General features: G+C 40.1%; 1 protein-coding gene across 5 annotated transcripts in view; it reads left to right on the plus strand.

Moving 5' to 3' along the window:
* The window catches only part of MEIS2 (Meis homeobox 2), a 219663-nt gene that overhangs the window by 190465 nt on the left and 4799 nt on the right, over nucleotides 1–24399 (plus strand). For all 5 annotated transcript variants that reach the window (XM_061157623.1, XM_061157621.1, XM_061157622.1 and 2 more), the window contains one exon: nucleotides 23542–23600. In XM_061157623.1, coding sequence (XP_061013606.1) covers nucleotides 23542–23600 — 59 coding nt within the window. The remainder of the gene's footprint in view (nucleotides 1–23541; nucleotides 23601–24399) is intronic.

Below are 24399 nucleotides of genomic sequence, written 5' to 3' on the forward strand. Positions count from 1 at the left end.
CTGAGGCCACCTTCTCATTGTGTCTTCACGTGGTTTTTCCTTGGAACACCTACATTCCTGGTGTCTCTTCTTCTTCTTTATAAGGACATGCATCATTTTGGTTTTGAGTCCCACCCTAATGGCTTCATTTTAGCTAACCTCTTTAAACACCTTATCTCCACATGCAGTGACATTCTGAGGTACTGGGGATTGAAAGTTTAACATATAAATTTGGGGAGGGGGAACACAGTTCAGCCCCTAATACCTTCTTATCAGTATCAGTATATATAGCCTGGAGGTAGCTACATGTCCATGTAGAACATATTAAGTCAGAAAGACTGGATATGAGCCCCACCTATGCTACTTGCTAATAGTGTGACCTTATGCATATTATTGTGAGTGCATGCTCAGTCACTTAGTCGTGACCAACTCTTTCGAGACCCTGTGGACTGTAGCCCGCCAAGCTCCTCTGTCCATGGGATTTCCCAGGCAAGAATACTGGAGTGGATTGCCATTTCCTTCTCCAGAGGATCTTCCCAACCCACGGATCGAACGCACATCTCCCATGTCTCCTGCTTGGTAGGCAGATTCTTTACCACCAAGCCATCTGGAGGACATTTAGGCATATTATTAGATTTTGCCAAATCTCAATTTCCTAACCATAAAATGGGAATGCTGATAAGGGTACCTGCTTCAGTAAGTTTTTGTGAGAATTAAATAAGAGGATACCTGTATGCGCTCAGGATAGTGCCTAGCTCAATAAATATTCATTATAATCATAGGAGTGAAGGTGAATTAATGAAGCCCTCTTAGGAAAGGAGACTTTGATTATACTCAAATTATGGGAATTAACTGATTCTTGACATTTTTCGCCTAAAATATAAATTTGCTATGAGTTTTCCAGAGTTTTCACTAAATGTTTGACTTTTTCTCTTAAGTCAAAATTCAGTGAACTGTGTAGTTTAGGAGAGCAACAACCCAGTAGAATCATGATGACTCTCCCTGCCAGATTTTCTATAGCACTAACTTCAAATATATTTTCATATTTAATAAATATATATTGTCATATTTAAAATTTATCCTGACTCTGGCTTCAGTCATGGTCTTCATAGGAAGTACAGCACAGTCTACCACTTAATTCAGTGAGCTCCATTTAATCAAGAGATTAGATCCAGTCCAGAGATTCATGGACTGTTAGCTTCACATAAACGAATTGGTGATTCACACTTACTGATCAACCTACAAATACCACCGTTCATAAATGGGAACAGGCCAACCCCTGCTGGTGTAATTATCCGAGGGAGGAGGAGTAGGATGGGCAGGGAACAGCTGATGGTTCTTCTCACTTCTGGAGGGTTGCCCTTGAGATGACAGTGTATAGGTGGGCAGGGCAGGGCAACTGTGACACCTCCCTGGGGTCCCTTCGATGCCAGGAACTTACCAGGCTTTAGCCGTCAAAGAACAATAAATTTTCCTTCAAAATATAAAACATAATCAGTGTTTCCCAAACACTGAAGGCAAGAAGCAGCTAAATCCCCATAATAATGAAAAGAATCCTGTTAATTAAATCAGCAAGGTAGAGCGCTTCCCTTCTAGCTCACAGCCTAGCTGAACAGTAGAATACCTTGGAGACTGAAACTGAAATCCAAGCCTTTTCTAGGTTACAAGCCAGCATCCTGAGGGAACATGTAGAAGAAAAAAATCCTTAAGCACAGGACAAGTAAACACAACTTTTTTTTTTTCCCTCTCAGAAGTTGTACTCGGGTTATGTTTATCTGGGAAGAGAAGTTGCAAAACAATTTGTAAAACCAGGTTCAGCATATTTGTGCCAACCCCTTATCAGATCAGGGCTTCCCAAGTGGCTCTGTGATAAAGAATATGCCTGCCAGTGCAGGAGATGCAGGAGATGGGTTCGATCCCTAGGTAGAGAAGATCCCCTGGAAGAAGAGAATGGCAACCCACTCCAGAATTCTTGCCTGGGAAATCCCATGGACAGAGAAGCCTCGCAGGCTACAGTCTACAGGGTTGCAGAGTCAGACACGACTGAGCACAAACACTCTTATCAGATCTGCCACTAGTTAAAGGTAAGCTGAAGGCCTGTTACTACAAACTACAGTGTAAAAGCAAATGTATCAGATGCTTACAGGAAAAGAGAGAAATATGTTATTTCTTCTGATTTTTTTTTTCTTTAATTAGTCTTTTCAACCATAGTCTGTTTCAACTTCCTTGGCTCTTAGACATCCTGAATCAGATCATTTACAACAATGATTAAGTGTTTACTTCACACATCTTTCTTTTTGTGTGCAAAGCTATTGATATAGATTTGTGGGTTTCTTTTAATGCCTGGTTAATTGGCTGATGTACGGAGAGAGAGTCTGTTACTGCGGTTGAGGAAAGCTGGAAAGAATCGAGGTGAAGATTTCTTATGAATCTTATCACATTTGGGAATTGAGGGCCTTATAATATTACTGCCCTCAAGCCACTGATAGCAGCTTCTGTTCCCATCAGTGGGAGCTTTTACAGGGATGAAAGTCACACCCTCTCACCCCAGTCAGCTGTTGGTTTTACTCTCCAAACCAATTCACTTCCACCCACAATCTATTGACCTTTAAATTGCTTTTAACTGCCAGAAGGTGCGCTTTTCAGATGAACTAGAGTCCATTCATAGAATCTGAGACTTCAGAACTAACCCATATTTGAAAACCCAAAAACTAGGCCGCAACATTTAACTAATCTTTCATGTAATGAGTAATCAAATAATAGTTATTGCATCAGTGTCTTTGAAAAATTTGTTCTGCATCAGTCAGTTCAGTCATTCAGTCACGTCCAACTCTTTGCGACCCCATGGACTTCAGCACCCCAGGCTTCCCTGTCCATCACGAACTCCCTGAGCTTGTTCAAACTCATGTCCATTGAGTCAGTGATGCCATCCAACCATCTCATTGTCTGTCGTCCCCTTTTCCTCCTGCCTTCAATCTTTCCCAACATCAGAGTTTTTTCCAATTAGTCAGTTCTTCACATCAGGTGGCCAAAGTATTGAGGCTTCAGTTCAGCATCAGTCCTTCCAATGAACACCCAGGACTGATCTCCTTTAGGATGGCCTGGTTGGATCTCCTCGTAGTCCAAGGACTCTCAAAAGTCTTCTCCAACACCCCAGTTCAAAAGCATCAATTCTTTGGGGCTCAGCTTTCTTTATAACTCTCACATCCATACATGACTGCTGGAAAAACCATAGCTTTGACTAGACAGAACTTTGTTGGCAAAGTAATGTTTCTGCTTTTTGATACACTGTCTAGGTTGGTCATAGCTTTTCTTCCAAGGAGCAAGCGTCTTTTAATTTCATGACTGCAGTCACCATCTGCAGTGATTTTGGAGCCCAAGAAAATGAAGTCTCTCACTGTTTCCATTTTTTCCCCATCTATTTGCCATGAAGTGATGGGACCGGATGCCACGATCTTAGTTTTTTGAATGTTGAGTTTTAAGCCAGCGTTTTCACTCTCCTCTTTCACTTATCAAGAGGCTCTGGTTCCTCTTCACTTTCTGCCATAAGGGTGGTGTCATCTGCATATCTAAAGTTGATATTTCTCCCTGCAAACTTGATTCCAGCTTGTGCTTCATCCAGCCCGGCATTTCACATGATGTACTCTACATATAAGTTAAATAAGCAGGGTGACAATTTACAGCCTTGACGTATTCCTTTCCCAATTTATATTATGCATAACATCGGACATACTTGCAGTACATCAAAGTTTGAAAGTGTTAGTTGCTCAATCATGTTTGACATTTTGTGACCCCATGGACTGTAGCCCACCAGGCTCCTCTGTCCACAGCATTCTCCAGGCAAGAATACTGAAGTGGGTTGCCATTCCCTTCTCCAGGGGATCTTCCTGACCCAGGGATTGAACCCGGGTCTCCTGCATTGCAGGCAGATTCTTTACTGTCTGAGCCACCAGGGAAGCCTTAAGTCAAAGTTTGCTCAGATTTATATTTGTCTGTACCAGGATTCTGTGTTTAATCTTCTGGCTCAAGAGTTTTCTCACCATTGTCTGCATTCTCCATATATTACCCTTTGTCTTTTGTCCAGTCCATAAGCACACATGCACTCACCTAGAAAGATAATTTTTCAGTGTTTAAGGTGTCTAATGCTGCTAGAAGCCCAAATAATAGACTATAGTTTTACATTGAGAAGTAGAATTGGGCCCAAATCTTTCAGCTTCCACCACACCACTAAACAATTTGACACTGAAGGTAAGAGTGGCAGAACGAAAGGAAGTAGCCGAAAAATATGGTTCATTCTTAGCTCTCCCTGGCTAAGAGGAGCTGTAAGAACCAGCAAGTGCCTGCAATATGATATTTGGTTCATTAGATTCCTGGTGGTGGAGCGAAACAAGATGGTGGATCCCCACTTAGCCCCAGCTGCTTCCCTCTGACAACCTCACCCACAGCCTGTCCTCGGGTGGGTTATGGATAATGGTCTAATTTCCTTTCAGCACGGTGTACTTTTTTTCTTTCTGAACTTTCATAGTAGTACCTGTGTGTTTGGGGTGGGGGGGGCGGAATATCTTAATTTTTTAAAAACTGTGTAAAAAGAAGAGATTTAAAGTCACAAGTTATGTAAGGTACATTAATGAAAAGCAAATATATATGTGTGTGTGTGTGTGTGTGTGTGTGTGTGTTTGTAAATTCAGTGTGTGCATATAAGCATATTGCAAGAAACAAATTTTGAGGTTTTTAAAATTGTTATTTTTACTGTGTCTTTATAATCTTTCTCTGTGGGAGTTTAAGGAAATAGTTGCTTTATGAGTTTGTTCTTTGGATCTGGCTGATAGGTGATATAAAAGTTGTATCTCACTGGTGTTGATGGTAAATATCTTCAATCGCAGATGTATGACTGGCCATTATATGATGAGGAATATCTCTTCAAATGAAGGTAGTAACTACCTCCTAAAGGCTGGCATCTTTGCCTGTTTAATGGAGAATCTTAAAATGTAGATTTTTGTACAAATCCAAAATGTATGTCTGGTCAAAAGTTGACTTTTAATTTCTTAAAATACAAGCTCTTCAAGCACATCTATAGATTAACTTGGAAATATAACCGGTCTAATACCTATTGAGTACCTACTCTGAATGGTCGACTAAGCTAAGTGCTAAGAACAAAGTAAGTTTAAACTTCATAGCAGTGGTAACACCTCATATCAAAGAGATCCCCAAATTAAATATTATAATAGTTTTGCCATAATGTTTAAATACACCCTTTATCTTATTTTGTATATCTGTATATAGTAGAACTGTAAAGTAGCTTTTTTGTATGTAAGGTTTTGACTGATTAACCAAAGGCAGGTATGGACAGTGGAAATAAGCAGCATTAAAACTGGCCAGCCCCTCTGCTGCCTGGGGGACCACTATGACACACACAGCCATTTTCTGTTTACATTGCCATCATTTTGACAGTTTAGCACCTTTTTTTTTTTTTTTTTTTTTTTTTTTTTTTAAGGAACGGAGAGTAGGGGGTCAAGTTTTCTGATTAGGAATTTTCAAGGCCAACTTGTAAAAGGCAAAAATTAAGTTTGAATTCCTTTATATATTTGGATATGACAGATTAAAAGGAAGGCAGGTATGCAGAGTGTGTCTAATCCCTCACCTAGGTGGCAATCTCAAATGCTTTGATGTCATCTGGTTGCAGGGCCCCCGAGACTTTTCAAGAAACCAAATTCAGCTGAGTTGCTGTGGCCTGTCTCTCCTTTCTGGTGTTCAAAAAGGAAAGAAAAGGTCCCTGCACCTTCTAGTCTCCTTCCTTTATTGTACGGTTTGCTTTGTTTGTTTGATTTTAAAACTGCCATTATGTGAAAGTGTTGCAAGTATAAATAATTGAGAAGATAACTCTGTAGGGAAACCACTTTTGCTGCCTTTGTGCAAAGGCAGCTCATTACGGCTCAGAGCTGCAGCATTCCATAAGAGCAATTATGCAACATCAGTATGTCATGGATATTAACCAAGGGGAGTAGATAAGAGACGGGAAAATAATTTTGTAACTTATTTAATTAAATTTATTTGGTTTTTCAAATAGTTCCTCTAGTGTCGAGTTTACCAAACCTTTCCGTGGTTGCTGTGGTCTTTGCAGGACGGGCGTTCGGCATTTGTTTGTGGGCATCTCTCCTCAATTCTGTATGGACTGACAATGTATTTATGTTGGGGTTTAATTTCCACCCAAGGAGAGGTTACCCATGAAAATGGAACCGTAATTTGGTCATGAGGTAGTTATCCCCCCCAGGGCTTATAGAGTCAGTTAATATATGTTAATACAGCAAAGTGAACAAAAGGTTAAATAAGTGGGTCAGTCTCAGAACGAGTCCTGTACTGCTTACTTCTGCTTAAACGGAAGGAAAAGCCCATAATGCCGCTCGCCTGACTTTCACCCCCATCATTTTAAGAATTGCTTTGCCAATCCTTCACGGCAAATAGTAATTTTAAGTGGACCAAAACAGAACTCAGGGTGTTTGCACTCCATGGTAATGATAGAGTAGCTGTGCTCCCTGGAGTCAATAAGCCCAACAATTGAGTCATTTTTGCCTCCTGTGAGTGAATCACTGCTGTTAGCCTGAATGACAGGATTGCTTATAGAACTGGAGCCCTTCACCGGGCTGACCTCATCCTGAGACAGCGAGGTTCAGAGGGCAGGCAGGTGGTGTTTAACACAGTTATAAGTAAAAGCTGATTTTGTACTTGTACACTCTGTAAACAAGAAAGTAGAATTGGCGGGGGTGGGGGGCTGGGAGGGGAGAGGAGGATGGAGCATTGGATGTGCAGTGAGGTACTTTATCCAAAGCAGCACTTCCTCTCTTCCTGTCTCTTTTCCCTTCTCATTTCTGCCTTTCCTTAACGTCCTGCTCCCCCCACCACCTTGTCTCTGACTCTGTCTCTCCTCCCCATCTTCCACCCTCCGTATGCAGAAGTCTCTAACACATGTAGTCGATATGCTAAAGTTAGATGGCCACAGCCCAAGTTTTAGTTCTCATTAATGAAAGATGCAGAGGGTGTTGCCAAAAAAAAAAAAAAAAAAAACCCTCCTAGTTTTAAGATTAGTCTTCAGTTTCTGAATCATTTTTGAAGCAAAAATTTTAGGTACATGTAGCAAAATACCCAATGATAGTTGTTGCTTTTTATAATGTTTCATTGAGCAAGAAAATATGAGAAAAGTAGGAAAAGGTGAAAATTAGAGCAAACATCCTAGCCTAGCATCATCTCCTAATGATCAAACTATCTTTGAGATAGAGAAATTCAAAGAACATTCTCAGCCTGCATATTTTTAGGGGTCCAAGAACAATGGAGTAGTCAGGTTTTATAATAATCTTGGGAGGGGGTGTTGTGAACAGGTAAGATAGAAAACAGGCTTCCCAGAAAGCACAGTGGTAAAGAATCCACCAACCAGTGCAGGAGACTCAAAAGATGTGGGTTTGATCCCTGGGTTGGGAAGATTCCTTGGAGTATGAAATGGCAATCCACTCCAGTATTCTTGCTGAAAAATTCCAAGGACAAAGAGCCTGTCCATGGAGCTAGAGTCCATGGAGTCACAAAGAGTTGGACATGAAGCACAAGATATAAAACAAGAGCCCTACAGATGGTTCTCTATCTTTGACTCTGACTTGGGGAAGTAGGAACATGGAAATCCTATTTTCAAATTCATAAATGATTTAAAAACACAATTTTGGTTAAAAAAAATACTCCTTAATTTTTTTCAAATCCTTGGAGCCCTAGTGCCCCTCAAAATCTTAATAACTGAAGCCAAGGTTGATTTGTACTATCATGCCTTCTTAGAGATTCATAATATATGTTTGGGCTTTCCTGGTGGCTCAGGTGGTAAAAGAATCTGCCTACCAATGTGGGAGACCCGGAATCGATCCCTGGGTTGGGAAGATCCTTGGAGAAGGGAATGGCAACTCACTCCAGTATTCTTGCCTGGGAAAGCCCATGGACAGAGGAGCCCGGTGGGCTACAGTCCATGGGGTTGCAAGAGTTGGACATGACTGAGCGACTAAAACTTTGGCTTTCTTTGTTTCCTTTAGTGCTGGTTCCCTACCACACTTTGACTTACCATCTTTGTTTTGGAGAAACATCGCAAGGTTGACACCAGGGTCGTTCAGAGTACAATCAGTTGGCGGGGGGGGGATTTTTTTAAGAAAGCTTTCTATTCTTCTTTCCTTCCTTCTTCTTCACTTTCCACTTATTATTCATTTATCCCAAAACACACACACACCATAATATTCCATTGACCTCAGTTCCCATTACTCCCAGCTTATTCTTCCCTCTCCAGCACCTGGACTTATCATTCCCCAGTGTTACCCAGCTTAGAAAAGTCTGATGCCCACTTTCTGCCAAGTCAAGTCCTTCTCTTCCTTCACCTCTGTACCCAAGATTTGCCTGGCATCCGTAAAGCCAGATGGAGTCACACCTTTAAACCAATGCCTCTAGTCTGTATCTTTAGTTGTTTCTGAGTGCAAAGATCACTACCCAGAGACAGGAAGCCAGAGTTATTTCCCACCTTAGCTCTGCCCCATTCTAGGAAAAATCATTTCATCAGTTCAGTTTAGTTCAGTCTCTCAGTCGTGTCCGACTCTGCGACCCCATGAACCGCAGCACACCAGGCCTCCCTGTCCATCACCAACTCCTGGAGTCCACCTAAACCCATGTCCATTGAGTTGGTGATGCCATCCAACCATCTCATCCTTTGTTGTCCCCTTCTCCTCCTGCCCTCAATCTTTCCCAGCATCAGGGTCTTTTCAAATGAGTCAGCTCTTTCCATCAGGTGGCCAAAGTATTGGATTTTCAGCTTCAACATCAGTCCTTCCAATGAACAGCCAGGACCGATCTCCTTTAGGATGGACTGGTTGGATCTCCTTGCAGTCCAAGGGACTCTCAAGAGCCTTCTCCAACACCAGAGTTCAAAAGCATCAATTCTCTGGCACTCAGCTTTCTTTAGAGTCCAACTCTCGCATCCATACATGACCACTGGAAAAACCATAGCCTTGACTAGACGGACCTTTGTGGACAAAGTAATGTCTCTGTTTTTTAATATGCTGTCATTTCATCAGGGCTTCAGCTATTCAGCCACTTGCAAAATGAGGACAAGAAAATTCCTCTGGGCTCTTCCATTCTCAATTTGACATTATTTCCAAGACAGAGGAACCCTATTTTCATTGTCATTTGGTTAGCCCTTCACCATACATTTTACTGAAGATGTACTGTATGCTTGACATGCTTTCAGTAACATAGAATTAAGATGTGGCCCTGGCCTCTGAGACTACCTGGTGGGAAGCTAGATACATACATTATGATTATAGTATTGAATAGATGCTGTGATGGGTCTGTGAACTAGGTACTAATGACTGAAGAAGTGCTTCTTACTCAAACCATGGAATCTGGGAAGTTATCTCAAAAAGATATTCTCTGATAAGAATTTTGAAGGGTGTGTTTACCAGACAGCCCTGGTAGAGAGATGCCCCAAAGACAGAAGAAATAATATGTTCCTAGTTAGTTGGCATATTAACTTTATACTTACTAATTGTCTTTTTGTTTATATGTACATACCTGTATAGCAGTTAAACCAATTTCTAAATTAAATTATTTTTATGTTATTTTATCTTTACTATGAAAATGGAGATAATTCAAATGCTATCCTTTCTATTTCTAATAGTTAAGCCATTTTAGGGAATTCTGATAAATGTGAGATGTGAATATGCAAAAAATTCCTTTCAGATTGCAGTACACAGTGTTTGCTTCTTTGTCTATTGGTGACTGTAGCTGTGTGTGGAATACGGGAATCAAAGGTTGATGTCTTTATTTCTCTGCAGTTCGAGGGAAAGAAATCCACTAACTAACCCTCTAAAGCTAAAATATTTAAGGACTAAAGCAGATGTGGCATAACTGCTGGTTTGCTAAGTCTCTTGTGATTTATAAAGATATATTTTATGTCTTTTATGATTACGGGATGATGCTAAAAATTTTGTGGGTAATAATACCGTCACATTGGGAAGACTGTATATAACATCTCTGAAGAAGATACAGAATGCTACCCAGCTGCAAATCAAAGTAAAAAGATGTTTAATTTGTTATAAGGAAAGGCAGTCAAGAAATTTTATTTGGAATTTGGTCTTTGATGTCTGACCATCATAAATGTGAGGACATTATTAAGTCATGTATTTATGAATAGACTTTTTTTTGCCTCTTGACATAATGGGATATGTTTTCATAATATTTTTTAAAAAATTATTGTTAGGTGTGTAGCTATTAGAAATATAGTTTATTTAAAGTGACTTTGAAATTTTACGAATCTTTGATTTTTCCCCCCCTTTGGCACCTGAACTAGAGGCCAGTATAAACTGGCTAAATAGCATGGTTTAAACAGAAAGACTGTCCCCTATATACATATTTATAATACTTTGTTTGTTAGATCTTTCTTTTAATATTACTTGACTTTCTGTGTTTTAATCTCTCTCTCTCTCTCTTTTTTTTTTTTTTTTTTTTTCGGATTTTGGGCTGAAGCCACTCTAAAGCTTAACACCTAGGAGATTTCTCACTTATGGTTCCCTTTAAAAGTGCTAAAATCTCAGCCTCTCAAACAAGAGACCAAGCTACAATTTAAAGAAAGCAGTGGTATTGATAAAGGGCCCTAAGAATGTTGCCACCTTCCAAATGTGTCTTCTGCCACATTCTTTCTTTTAAACCAGCAGGAGAGTTGGAAGAAGGATAAGAGGCTGGCCCGTACAAACACTCCTGGCTTGCCATGCTGGTCTCTGAGGTCTCCCCTGCTGCTTTAGAAAAAGGAGCCCCACAGACAAATGAAAGGACCATGGGGACATTCTCATGCAAGCCCCTTCCTGCCAAACACCAAGTGGCTTTAGATTGTTGGTGTTGGGGTGGTTTGGCCTGAGTTGAAGAATAGAGACTTGAGAACCATTTGTTTCCACACCATTTTGGGTGAAGTGCTATATTTTTCACTTTAAAAGCCCATTTAAAAAGAAAAATATGGTTTGAAAGGAGGACACAATTTGGAAGCCATCACACTTAATGGAGTCCCTTTTCAGTGTAGCACTTTGTACTATCAATTCTCTTCTAAATTGTCACCACCTGGAGAAAACCCACCCTTGATTGTCTTACCACTCTTACTTAAAAACACCATCTTCTGTATATTTTTCCTATTTCAGATTTTTAAAACTCTTTTGTAAATTCCACTAAGTATGAAGTGTACACGGTGTGCCAGGGACATATTACCATCAGCCTCCAATCACACAGATTATCTCAGAATTAAAAGAAAAACCAGCAAGCTGGACCTAATAGGAATAAAGGCTTTTACTGACAATTAACTTGCCCAGAAATAGTTAGGTAAAGGGCTTCATAAAGTCTGGAGCATATAGGAAGAGGAAGTAATTTCTTGGAACTAGGTAGGCAGTTTATTGGGCTTCCCAGGTAGTGCTAGCAGTAAAGAAACCCGCCTGTCAATGCAGGAGATGTAAGAGACGGGGGCTCCATCCCTGGATTGGGAAGATCCCCTGGAGGAGGGTGTGACAACCCAGTCCAGTATTCTTGCCTGGAGAATCCCATGGATAGAGGAGTCTGGAGGGCTATGATTCATAGAGTCACCAAGAGTCAGACTAAAGTGACTTAGTACACCCGCAGCACTTTATTATACTTGTTGCCACAGTCTGAAATATTCATCTAGTTTTGGAGTTTTGAAGAAACGAGAGGGTTTTGAAGTTAAAGTCACTTCTTTCCAACCATTCACTCTTTTTTTGTCCTTTATCTTGAGTGGCCTGCCTAGTTTCTCAGCCTGAAAGTCCCATCGTCAACTCAAAGGTAACTTTTAGAAAATTGAGTTTGCACCCCCTTGCCATAACAAGTAGGAATTCCTCTGAAATTTTCCAATTTTTATCAAATGAATACTATAGCATACCAGACATAGATTCTCAAGTTTATCCTCTTATAATATCATTTCTATTTGTATCTCTTCTTTGCCATCTAAGCACAATTCATCAGCAGTTCTCCAAGCCACATGTCCCACTTCTTTTGTATTTCTACCAACTTAGTCTGAGTGAGTATACATTTCCCTCTTCTGCTTGGAATGTAACAGCTTTCTACCGTTTAGCTTCTTGCGTCTCATCAGTTTATATGTAGCCCTTAGAATAGATTTTCCTCAAGCACCATATTTTATCATTCTACTCTTTAGGAATTTGAGAGGTTCAATTTGTTACTCAAGAACTTCCACCTGGGTGGGGGAAATAGGGAAATATTGGTCAAAGGTTGCAACCTTCAAGCTTCAAGATGAGAAAGTTCTAGAAGTCCAACACACAGCCTGGTGATGATAACTAACAGTCCTATGTTATGTATTTGAAAGTTGCTGAGAGAATAGATCTTAAATGTTCTTGCCATGAGAAAGAAATGGTAATTATGTGATGTGATGGAGGTGTCAGATAGTCATTTTGTAATATAAATATGTCAAATAAACACTACCTTAAGTTTATACAGTATTACATGCCAAACTTGTTCAGTCACTCAGTTGTGTCCAACTCTTTGCGACCCCATGGACTGCAGCATGCCAGGGTTTCCTGTCTTTCACTATCTCCTGCAGTTTGCTCAGACTCATCCATTGACTCAGTGATGCCATCCAACTATCTCATCCTCTGTCACCACCTTCTCCTCCTGGCTTCAATCTTTCCCAGTATCAGGGTCTTTGCAAATGAGTCAGCTCTTCACATCAGGTGGCCAAAGTATTGGAGCTTCAGAATCAGTCCTTCCAATGAATATTCAGTGTTGATTTCCTTTAGGATTGACTGGTTGATCACCTTGCTATCCAAGGGATTCTCAAGAGTCTTCTCCAGTGCTGCAATTTGAAAGCATAAATTCTTTGGTGCTCAGCCTTCTTTATATGGTCCAACTCCCACATTCATACATGACTACTGGAAAAAACATGGCTTTGACTATGTGAGGGAAGGTTTGACTATGTCAGACCTTTGGTGGCAAAGTGGTGTCTCTGTTTTTTAATGTGCTGTCTAGCTTTTCTTCCAAGGAGCAAGTGTCTTTTAATTTCATGGCTGTAGTCACCATCTGCAGTGATTTTTGGAGCCCAAGTCACTATTTCCACTTTTCCCCCGTCTACTTGCCATGATGATGGAACTGGATGACATGATCTTAGTTTTTAAATGCTGAGTTTTAAGCCAGATTTTTCACTCTCCTCTTTCACACTCATCAAGAGGCTCTTTAGTTCCTCTTCCCTTTCTGCTATTAAAGTGGTATCATCTGGATATATGACATCGTTGATATTTCTCCAAGCAATCTTGATGTCAGACTTATACAATGTTATATATCAGCTGTATCTCAATAAAGCTGAAAAAATAAAAGGTGCCCCCCCTAGCTTGTATGTTAACTGTGGTTGTGTTTTCCAGACCAAAACCAGAAGCCTGTCAGAATTCAGTGCCTGCACCCTCCCTTGCACACATTGGGCCTTAGTCTACTTCATTGTCTTCACACACACCATTTCCTTATTTCCTTCTTTCTCAATAATCTATACTATTTTACTCTGGTCCAACTTCCCTCCTCCAAGAAGCTGATGATTAACTTGACTTCTGACTTCTCTTTTGACCCCATCACACTTATTTACTGAGTGTGGACCATGTTTATTTAGGATTGTGATGTACTCTCAAATTGTGCTTTTCAATTTGTTTCTGTAGTTGTGAAGAGTAAAATTCTTTAAAGGCATAAGTTGCATTTTTAAAATTTTAAATATATATGTGGACACAGAGTCATATAATTATATATCTTCATATTATATATAATTTCTTACTATATATGACCTTGTCATATTTTGTCATTAAACTTGTCTTTTGTTAGATATAGTGCATAGAAGTTATCAGTGTGTGATGCATGTACAGGTTATTATGGACCTTAAAAATTGTTCATTCTAAATTTTTTGGAACTGAAAAAGGATGAAAATAGGCCAAACGGAATCCCTGCTTCTTTATACCTTGCTGCCCTTCCTACCCTCTATCTTCCCCTCCCCCAGAACCCAGTCTCTCCCTGGGACGTGTACACAGTCCCAGAGAAAGCTCTACTAGGATAATCTTCTGAATACTGAAGAGGTGCGCCCTGAGTAACTGTTGACTGACCAAAGAGGAACATAGGATAGAGCAAGGAACGAGGTTTTGAAAAAAGTCTGTTCATCCTGGTGAAAGTGAGAAAGGGGAAAAGAGAGCAAACACTAGAACATGGTGTGATGGCAAAAAAGGATGTTTAAACAGACATTCTTTTCTCCTTTGTTTTCAGCATTCCCGCCACCCACAAAATTTCTGTCTTTGACCTATGTGGTTATATGTCTACATATCCTAGAGTTGATAACCCTTCTTACCCTTCCTTCCAGCAGCCGCACAGGAAACTTAGCCAGGTGTTAATCTCTGCAAAGTTTATTACCTGATATGTGTATGTGTATACACACATACACATACATATATGTGTATACACACATGTACATATATATACTTGCATATGGTTAATGACTTCTCACAGTTTATCTCAAGGCCACATTGTTTCCTGTCCCAGTTGGTTAACAGGGCATCTCTGACGTGACAGATGTATCCACTGAGAACAGGATCGTGCATTTGAAACCAGTTTAATTCTTAGCAAGGCGATGCATATGGCTTATGGAGATTTTGTTGTGGATTTTTTTCCTTATATATTACTCAGGGAAGCCTGTGTCAGTATAAATCAGTGGTAACGAAATCAACATTATGGCATCTTTGATACTGCATTTGCAAAAGCCTTTCTGGATGTTGTTTAATTCAAGGCTTAATGATTGATATTGTAGACAGTGAATAAACATTTTTGATGGATCTGTTTGCTCACAGATTTAAAAAGGTGAATCCCTTTTTCTCTTGGATTTAAAGAGTGTAATGCCATTGAAGAGGAAGCAGTTCACATGTGGTCAGCACAGGTTGGTGGCAACAAAAGTAGAAACTCACTTAGGGTAAAATTTGCTGTCAGGAAAAATGGAGCGTTCTTTCTGAACTCAGGAACGTGTGGTTCATGAGAGCTTGCTTGTAGATGGTTGCTACAATAAGGCTCCTTTCATACAGGTGTGTTTATGCCCCAGGCTTGCTGGCCACAGTCCATTCCATTTACAGAAGCTGAATTAAACAATAACTACCGCATTGCAAAAAATGGTGGGGAGGGGGGACGGGGGGTGGGGGAGAAGGTGAGCGTCAAAGGAGATGCCTGAGAGCTTTGTTCGGGCCAAGAAAAACCCTGTTGCAGTTGTCAGAGCTTGTTGATGTTGCTGGGAACGGCACTTTTTTTTTTCTCCTGGATTTTGTGGTTCTGCCTTAGGAAAGAAAGTAAAATAGAACGGAAGAACAAAGTCCTACTCTATAAATCAGCAGCTGCTCCTTGCCAGATCAAAGGAGTGACATTTTTGCTCCTGGACTACTTGTCCACTTGAGGGCTTGACAGGCAGCTAACAGCTGGCCTGCTAGACTGTATGGGAGAATCCGCCTACATCTTCTTCCGAGCAGATGACAAGCTAATCAGAGAGATATCCATAGCATAGGGCATGAGCACACCTTGATCTCCTCAAACATAGCTGATACATAATTGTTAAACAGCTTGGTACGTTTTTGGCAAGTTAATGCTCAGGTGGCTTCCACTGAGATAGAGAATTAATACTCCAATCAAAGGGGTTCTTGAAAGCTAAAGAAATGCTAGATTTGTAAGGATCTCCTCCTGTTAGCATGAATTAGTAAGTGGCTAGGAACATGATGAGAACCGGCTAAAATGTGTGTAACTGATTGTCAAGTGACTGGTTGATTTTTTTCGAAGCCCAGTCAGGCAATAGGATTCAGATAGAGGAACAGGGACTTCACAATAGGACATTTTGAAGATGATTACTCCAGTTTTTTTATGCTGATAGAACTGAATAAAGTTATAGATATATCTTCAGTGTCTGCAAAGAATTGTTTTCAGAAGCACTATGAGGAGTATAGGTATACAGATCTGGAATTTTAATGTCAGTAGTAAAACTTTCAAAGTAATTCAGTTTCTAGTTGATTTCCATCTGCAATAAATCATGTACAGAATGAGGTAATACACTACAACTTATGTCTATTGACTTAGTATTTTATCTTTAAGAGGATAGATTCTAGATATGAATAGCTAAGGAAGTTTGCGTATTTTCTCCTCCCTTGCTTTCAAGTAGCTTTGAAAGATCACTTTTATAGTACATGATAAATAGCCACATATGAATAATCTGATGGTGTTCTGAGAGAGTAACAGTGCTTCAAAATCATAACCTGCTGGGATGTTTTGTTATCGAGTGTGATTATACTTATGGAATAGTGATTATTGTTCCTCAGTACTATAAAGAAAATAAAAGATAATTCCCTATCTTCAAGGAATTTCTCAACTACTTTTATTAAAAAGTCTCTACTATTGGCCATGTAAGCCTGAGTCGAATAGGATGCCAAATTCTCCAGGTCATTCTAAAGATTTTTTAAATTATAAAAACAATCAAACTTATTATTAAAAACTTAAACAGTGCAGAACTACATGAAATAAAAATAGAAATCTGCCATTTCCCTGCTATCCACTCCTGAGAGAGAACAGTTTCCACAAAAACACTTTATCAGTCCAAATTTTCCTGTCGGAGGTACTGACGGAATGAAAGGTATTAAGTTACTCTAAATTGTTTGTTGCCCAAAACAAGTGATTAAAGGACTGTTTAGATCTGAGATACCTAAAGAGGATAGTATGTGCATATTCACAGCTACGGTTTTTGATTAAAACTTGATCTTTGCAAGTTTCTATTCTTAGTAAGAGTACTGGATCATGTATTTGGTATGTGACCTAGAGCAGGAATTCTCAAATTTAAATGTGCATGTGTCACCTGGAAATATTTTAGAATATTGATTCAGATTCATTAGTGCCAGGGTGTGTGCATGTGAAGTCTCTTCAGTCATGTCTGACTCTTTGCAACCCTGTGGATTGTAGACCACCAGGCTCCTCTGCCCGTGGGATTCTCCAGGCAAGAATATTGGGGTGGGCTGCTGTGCCCTCCTGCAGAGGATCTTCCCAACCCAGGGACGGGCAGATGGGTTCTTTACCACTAGCGCCACCTGGGAAGTGCCAGGGTAGGGACCACTTACCTCTGTAGCTCTAACGAGCTTGAGTTGAAGTTGATATGGTTGGTCCATGGAGCACAGAGTTGCAAGGATCCGAAGAGTAGTTAAGAGAGTGATTCCAAAATAGCTCACCCCACTACCCTGTCCCCCAGCAGACACCCACTCCAGTGTCTAAAATCCCCACCGTGACATTATACACTTGGATTAGCTGTAATCTCTGGGAAGACCCCACATGGCATGAACACATGCTACCTTCAGGGGTACAGTACATTATTATCCTCTTATCAATCAGTTTGGGTTTGTTTATAATAACCCACTTGGTGTTAATTATTACCTGTAAGAGAACAGAGCTCTTTAGGAGGGGACATTGTATAGATGCATTTTGAATGTAAGTTAACATTTAACAAGCCTTTACTATGTGCCAGGTACTGTGACACAAAGATGTTACAAGCAATACCCCCCTTAATCCTCAAAATGATCTGAGCTCAACTATCACCCCAGCTTATAGATAGGAATCAAATGGAATCTTGGAAGTTTACATAGACTTGCCCAAGGTGACACAGCCAGGAAAGTGCAGAAAATACGTTCCTATGCTGTTCATCACTTTGCTCTACAGAGAAGTCGGGAATATGGAACAACATCTGAGAAGGGTTTACCACCCAAAGTAGGGTATTTTAGTAAAGAACCTATGTGAGCCCTCCTATCTTGAAGGAAGAGTTAGATAAAAGAAATGATTCTGGGAAACCACAGTAGAAGGCTGTCAAAAGATAAGCATCACCTACTTGATAATTTTGCTCAGGGCTTTTCATGTCAGCATAAACACTCCGCTACTCAAGGCATATTCGTCAAGTTACAAAAGGTGTGTGAGTCCAGATTAATATCATGTTCTCATTCTGTAAACTTAGAAGTGTTAGTTCATGGTGTTTGGAGAGCTATAGACTAATCTGTGGTTGTGCTCAGTCACTCAGTCCTGTCCGACTCTTTGCGACCCCATGGACTGTAGCCCACCAGGCTCCTCTGTCCATGGAATTTCCCAGGCAAGAGTACTGGAGTGGGTTGCCATTTCTTTCCCCAGGGGATCTTCTCGACCCAGGGATCAAAGCTGCATCTCCAGTAGACCAATCTCACCTCTATCAAATTAAAAATCAAGCTGTAGCTCTGGGAAATTGATTATGAACCATAACTGTATCCCTAAATAACCCATGAATCTCATTCGTTTACCTTACTTTGCTCACAGTTGTCTGGGAGAAAAGACCCACTATCTGGCCACCCGTGAAAAATGCCGGTTTGAGACATGACTCAGTCATCTGTGTGTTGGAGTACACATTCAAAGGCATTAAATCTGCTTAATTCACTGATTCTGCCTTTTCAGTATATCTCACTGAGAAAACCCTGCTCTTAGCCATAACCACAGCACAGAAAAAGACACGCTTTCTTCATGAACTAAGAAGAGTTAAAGAGACTTAATAACGGACTTGCCCTGATTGAGACTTCACTGTTGCAAATCCCAACCAGTAGCAAGCTTGTGAATAAGCACCTTCGCTGATGAGTTCTGTGGCTGGGAAAAGTGAAGAAACAGGTTTTTCATTTTTCAAAAGGTCCCCAATCACCAAGGTATTTGGACAATACCTCTTCCAAATTGATCTGATCTCTCTTCAGCAGTTCTACCTCTGCTTCTTTGACCAGATCAATCCATGCAAAATCTTCACTTCCAGGGATTCTTGATTCCTCCTCAGAGGTTCAGGGCTGGCATCTTTCCAGCTGACTCCATGGAGGCCTATACTTTCTAACATTTAGCATTCTAAAGGAATGCTGCCAAAAGGAATGGGTTACCAGGTGGGGAATGAAGTTAGTGAACCAGAAAGAGGGATTTATCAGCCATTTAAAAAAGAGGGAGAAAAAGAAAGGAAAAGGAATCAACCAACAATCTGGAAAGATACCTAAGTCTACTTCTATCAATCTGAAATATGCTTGGGAGTGAACACACTTTAAAAAGAAAATCACCATGGTCAGATTTCATTGACAGAAAAGTTTGGCTTTTTTTGTGGGGGATTAAGGTGGGGATGTGGGAGAGATCTCCAGAAGACCTCTCTCCAAAAAGACAAGATGAGATTTCAATGATATTTTCCTCTCTTGGGTTTATACTTTTTATATATAAAAGAATCCACCTGCCAGGGCAGAAGACACAGGTTTGATCGTTTGATCCCTGGGTTGGGAAGATCCCCTGAAGAAGGAAATGTCAGCCAACTCCAGTATTCTTGCCTCGGAAATCCCGTAGATGGAGGAGCCTGGCGGGCTACAGTCCATGGGGTTTCAAAGAGTCGGACATGGCTTAGCCTAAACAGACTTATACATGCACACATACACATACACACACATATCTATATATATATTCACTCTAAGTTGACTCAAAAAGGCCTCATGATTCTTGGAAAGTCGTTGAATTTATTTCTATAATTAAGTTTAATTTTAAGCTAACCGTCTAAGTATATAATTTTTAAGGATCACACATACTAATGCATTTTCTATTTTGATAAAATTTAGTGAGAAAGTAGATAGTCTTAGTAGATCCTCTCCAAAGCTTTTGCATGAGCCTGTATACTAACTTTGTGTTCAACACAGATCAATAGAAGTAGTGTATTTTAGGGTACTGATTCCCTAGGGAGTCGCTAATGGAATTATCTCTAGCCCTTAAAAAGTCACAGTGAGGCTAATGAATTTTTTTTAAGAGAAATCTGGATAAGGCACTAGGCTTACTAGCACATTTTATTTATGGCATTTATCATATGTGGCACATTTTACATGCAAGTTATACAAACCTCAGAATGTTTTTAAGAGCTATTTAATATCTAAGAAGACTTTGTGATTTTGGGTTAAATAGTTATACCAATAGAAAAGTATGTGTCCTCAACTTCAAAATCATTCTGGAATGACATTACAATTTAGAGCATTTTTTAATATCAGATACAGATGAAAAACCTAACAGTCTTTGGATTGGAAATAACTTGTGGGGGTTTTCATTAAAGTTGGGTGCAGCTTGCTGCATTTTGGTTAGTTGGATGTCTTCAGCAATTTTTCAAATGTTTTGGGTTTGGCAAAGTCCAAAATGTTTTTGCCAACACCCTCTTTTCCCCTTAGTTTTTAAACCCGTGTGAAATTCAAGGATAACTTAATCCATATGTGTCTGATTCATTTACACTTAACTCATCAAAATGTTATTTTGTAAGACCCATTTAATATCCAAGAAACCTTTTTGAGTCTTTTAAGATGTCTTTTGTCTTTGAACCAGTGAGTTGCATTTTTCCATATGAATGGAGCTTGGACCTTGTAAGATGGAAGATCAGGCAATTTTCAACTTAGACTTCAAATTTTAAGTAGATCAAAACTTGATATTCTGCTTATTGCTTGAGCACTGAATAACTTCATCTTAAAATACAGATCAGAGAAGGTGGAAAAAACTTTCATGTCATGTAATTTTGGGGAAAGACCACATTTGGAAATTTCACATAAAGAAATAAAAAAAAAATACTCCTAGTTTGATTTTTCTAAGTCTATAATTAAATGGCTTCATTTTATGTACATTGGGTATATTTTCTAAGAGTGGCCTATGGATCATCTGTGCAGTGGGAGTAATTTAATTTTTGAGTGTTGAATTGTTCTTACAGTCAGGTTATTAATTGTTAATTTTAATAATGACATCTATCGTGTTCATAAGATAGCCTAGGATCAGGGGAGCTGACAGTTGGCAAGAGTTGTATGTTAAAAGAGTTCCGAAAAATTGGGACCCATATGTTTTACAAATTCTGTGTGATTTGAAAGAATGTGGTAGAATCAGGAATCTGGCAAGATATAGCACTATGGTTCACAAACATTGTTTGAGAACAACAGTTCAGAGAAACCCTAGTGAAAAAAGCAAAATCTCTATGACCTGTTGTAAGAAGATCTAGTGAAAACCTTCAGAGGCCTCTCTGCCTATTTGTTTAGCAGAACTGGGCAAAGAAAGGCCATCACCATAACTGCTAGTGAACATCCAGTCCATGCCATGGTAACTAGTTGAAAATGTAATACTGGAGTGGCATTTCCAAGTTCAGCACTTCTATAAAGACCTGCGAGCACACGGAATGCTTTTTTAATGTTCTGCATTGTTGTGGATCCCCCATTGAACAACCTTTTGAGCGGACCCCGTTTTTACTAATGTAAACATTCTGACGAGTATCCAAAGAAATGACCTTTGAGTGAACCTCTAACCTTCCCTGTAATTATTTGTTTGAAGACAGTGTGGAGTTCTCCTGCTGAGAACTGAGGACCATGATGCCTTGCAACTCTGTGAGGAAGGGAGTGTTTGGGGGAACTGGTGAGAAAGACATAAAGAAGGGAACAACCTCCAGATGTAAATAATAAAAGAGTAAAAGGGTGAAATTAAAAAGGGAAAAAATAGCAGTTCGTTTTACCTAAAGAGTTGCTCTATAGGAAAAAACAAAACCGGGATTAGTAGCACATAAGAGGTGAAAACCCTGCCATGTGTGTCCTCCATTAGAAACTTCAAGGAGGAGAGGAAAGGTTTCTCCCACTCTTCTGAGCATCTCAATGGGTCTTAATCTGAGCTGATGAAAGGAGTTTTCTGGTGCAACTCTCAGGTCAGTCATCCTTGGTCCCAGTAAGAGCAGAGAGGGCAAGAGTAGACCACTAAGATTTGAGGGGTACTTCTAAAAGGCTTTGTGATCTATCTGATCAGCTATTCCTCAGCAACACTTAAAAGTGCCTGGAGGGAATAAATATAATTTCCAGTCTCTTCTTTTTGTTTTCACCTCACAAAACCTGTCACTTACTTCCCCAAACCTGAGGGGGTGTGACATTTTTGACAACCTGAGCTACACATTCTTAAGTAATAAAGAAGTGCATTGTTTGCCAAACAAACGCCTTATGCAAAAGACTCGTTTTCTCCTGGCAATTTTTCTTCAGTCTAATTGTATTCCCACCAGAGTGCTCACAGGAGGCCTAAACGGGTGTGGGCTGCTGTCCTCCCCAAAAGGGACTTCAACACCATAGGAGCACAGAGCTGCCAACACACACTAGAATTTTCCTGGCTAATTTCAAAGAAGGAGTTTTCAGTTCCTGACTGTGACCCCATGCAAACTCATTAATCATGAAGTCCCCCTGCACTTAAGATTTGAAACTGGGAATACTGGGAATGAGCAAACTCCAGGAGATAGTGAAGGACAAGGGAGCTTGGTGTGCTGCGGTCCATGGGGTTGCAAAGTAAGACACGACTTGGTGGCTGAACAACAATACTGGGAAAGATCATCCATGGTTCTGTTTTGAAGGAACAGCTAGCTATAGGCTAGGCAACCCCCTCCCTCCATGTCCCCCCCTGAAAACGCACAGCCAGTGAATCTTGTGCATCAGCTCAAGTGTGTGGAGAATGCATGTCATTAAATGCACAGGGACAGGGGTAACTCACAAATGGTAGAAAATTGGTTTGTTTTTATTAAATTTGGAGAAATAAAGGAGATTTCTTATCATCTTACTCTGTTTGTACATGAATATTTGATGGGCATTATTAAACATTAAAGTAACATGAAGTAGGCACTTATTTTTGGATTTCCAACAAAATTAGATCCAGGCTTCTAGACGAAATAACTGCTTCTCCTTTACATTCCTGTGATTCAGCCACCACCTGATTTGAAAATGTTTCTTAGTCTCTAATATCAACCATGTGTACCTGAGGCTCTGTCTTTCTAGTGGGTTGAAAGGTGGCTGGGTTTATGGTTGGCAGTTACCTTTATCCCTGCCCTGGGTGTCCCAGCTTAGACTGGAAAGGCCGCCCCCAGCTGGCACTGACCTCTAAATGACCCCTAACTTTACAGGCTTAAACTGCAGGAGTTGCCGAAGAGCAGAAGTCTTTCTGGCCAGCACTTATTACTGCTGTGTTGGTGATAAAACTTCAGACAGCCTAATTGATGGCTTTGCTGACCTAACAATACCTTGTGAAAGCCGAGTGCAGAGCCTGGTCTCCATTTATGACCAGCTGCAAGGGGAAGCAGGGTCTCCCTATGATGCAGTTTAGGGAAAAGGGGAAAATCTTCCAGCCTGTGAACTTTAACCAGATTCCAACTTGTTCAAGAGGCAGAAGCACAGTTGCAAATTAATACAAGTTTTCACAGGGAAAACTTTTTTCTCTTCCTGAGTAACTTGTTTTTAGCAAGTCAGCCTCAACTTGGTTATGAGATGACAGGGGAGATGATCCAGTCAGCTATTTTTGAACATGGAGAGGAAAACTTGCCTTCAAATTAAAACGATAATTTTTGGTAGATGTTCGACTGTACTGTATTCTCCGCAGCATGCGAAGGTGTTCATGGAGCACACAAATTGCATTTGCTGACTGGTCGTCTCTATTCTATTTCAGGTTTATTAATGCCAGAAGAAGAATAGTACAGCCCATGATTGACCAGTCAAATCGAGCAGGCAAGTTCCAACTCGTGTCTGTGTTCACATCCCTCAGGCAGAAATCCTCATCAAGTTATACTTTAGGAGTTTCACCACCTGATAAAGAAATGCTTCCATCAGGCATTCTGGGAGAATTTTGTTTTTTAATGTCCCCAGAATTCCATTCTAGGAAGCAACTTCACTAATTGGTGCTAATTGGAGATTTCCCACCCTGACTCTACTGAAACTGCTTTTTATTTTCTTTCTGAATTGGTAATTGGGCACACGTATTAGTGCCACAAGCAGTTTGTTTAACTGTGAGCTCTGGAATTACTCATTGCTTGTCTGCATCCAATCATTAGCACAGTCTCATTTTCTCCTTACCCATAATTCCTTGGTGTGTGTGTTGCTTTCACTCCTGGAACATCCCCTGTTAAACTCATTGTATCCATTCATTTGCTTTGACTATTCATAATATTCTATTAAAGCCTGACATGCTGCATTGCCAGCATTATTTTTTATTAAAATCCTTCCCATCCATCTCACAGAAACACATGTGAGTTTTTCTCACAGTATCTCTCAGTTTTTCTAAAGCTATTATTACACGGTACGGTCAGAATCCTACCCATGAACTCCTAATCATTCTACTTTGAAATAGGCATTTCCTTTTACTGCAGACTTGTGGTGTCCTGCAAGAAGGTCTGTGGGGAAAAAGCTATTTTCCATGTAGATGATGACTGTTGTCACTCACAAGGATGTCAAACAGGATGGAGACTTAAGCTGTGGCCTCAGTTTAAAGAATTTAAGAAAAATCAGATTCCTTTGGCAAAATTTCCCT

This window comes from Dama dama, chromosome 12, assembly GCF_033118175.1.
Source record: "Dama dama isolate Ldn47 chromosome 12, ASM3311817v1, whole genome shotgun sequence".
NCBI classification, from domain to species: domain Eukaryota; kingdom Metazoa; phylum Chordata; class Mammalia; order Artiodactyla; family Cervidae; genus Dama; species Dama dama.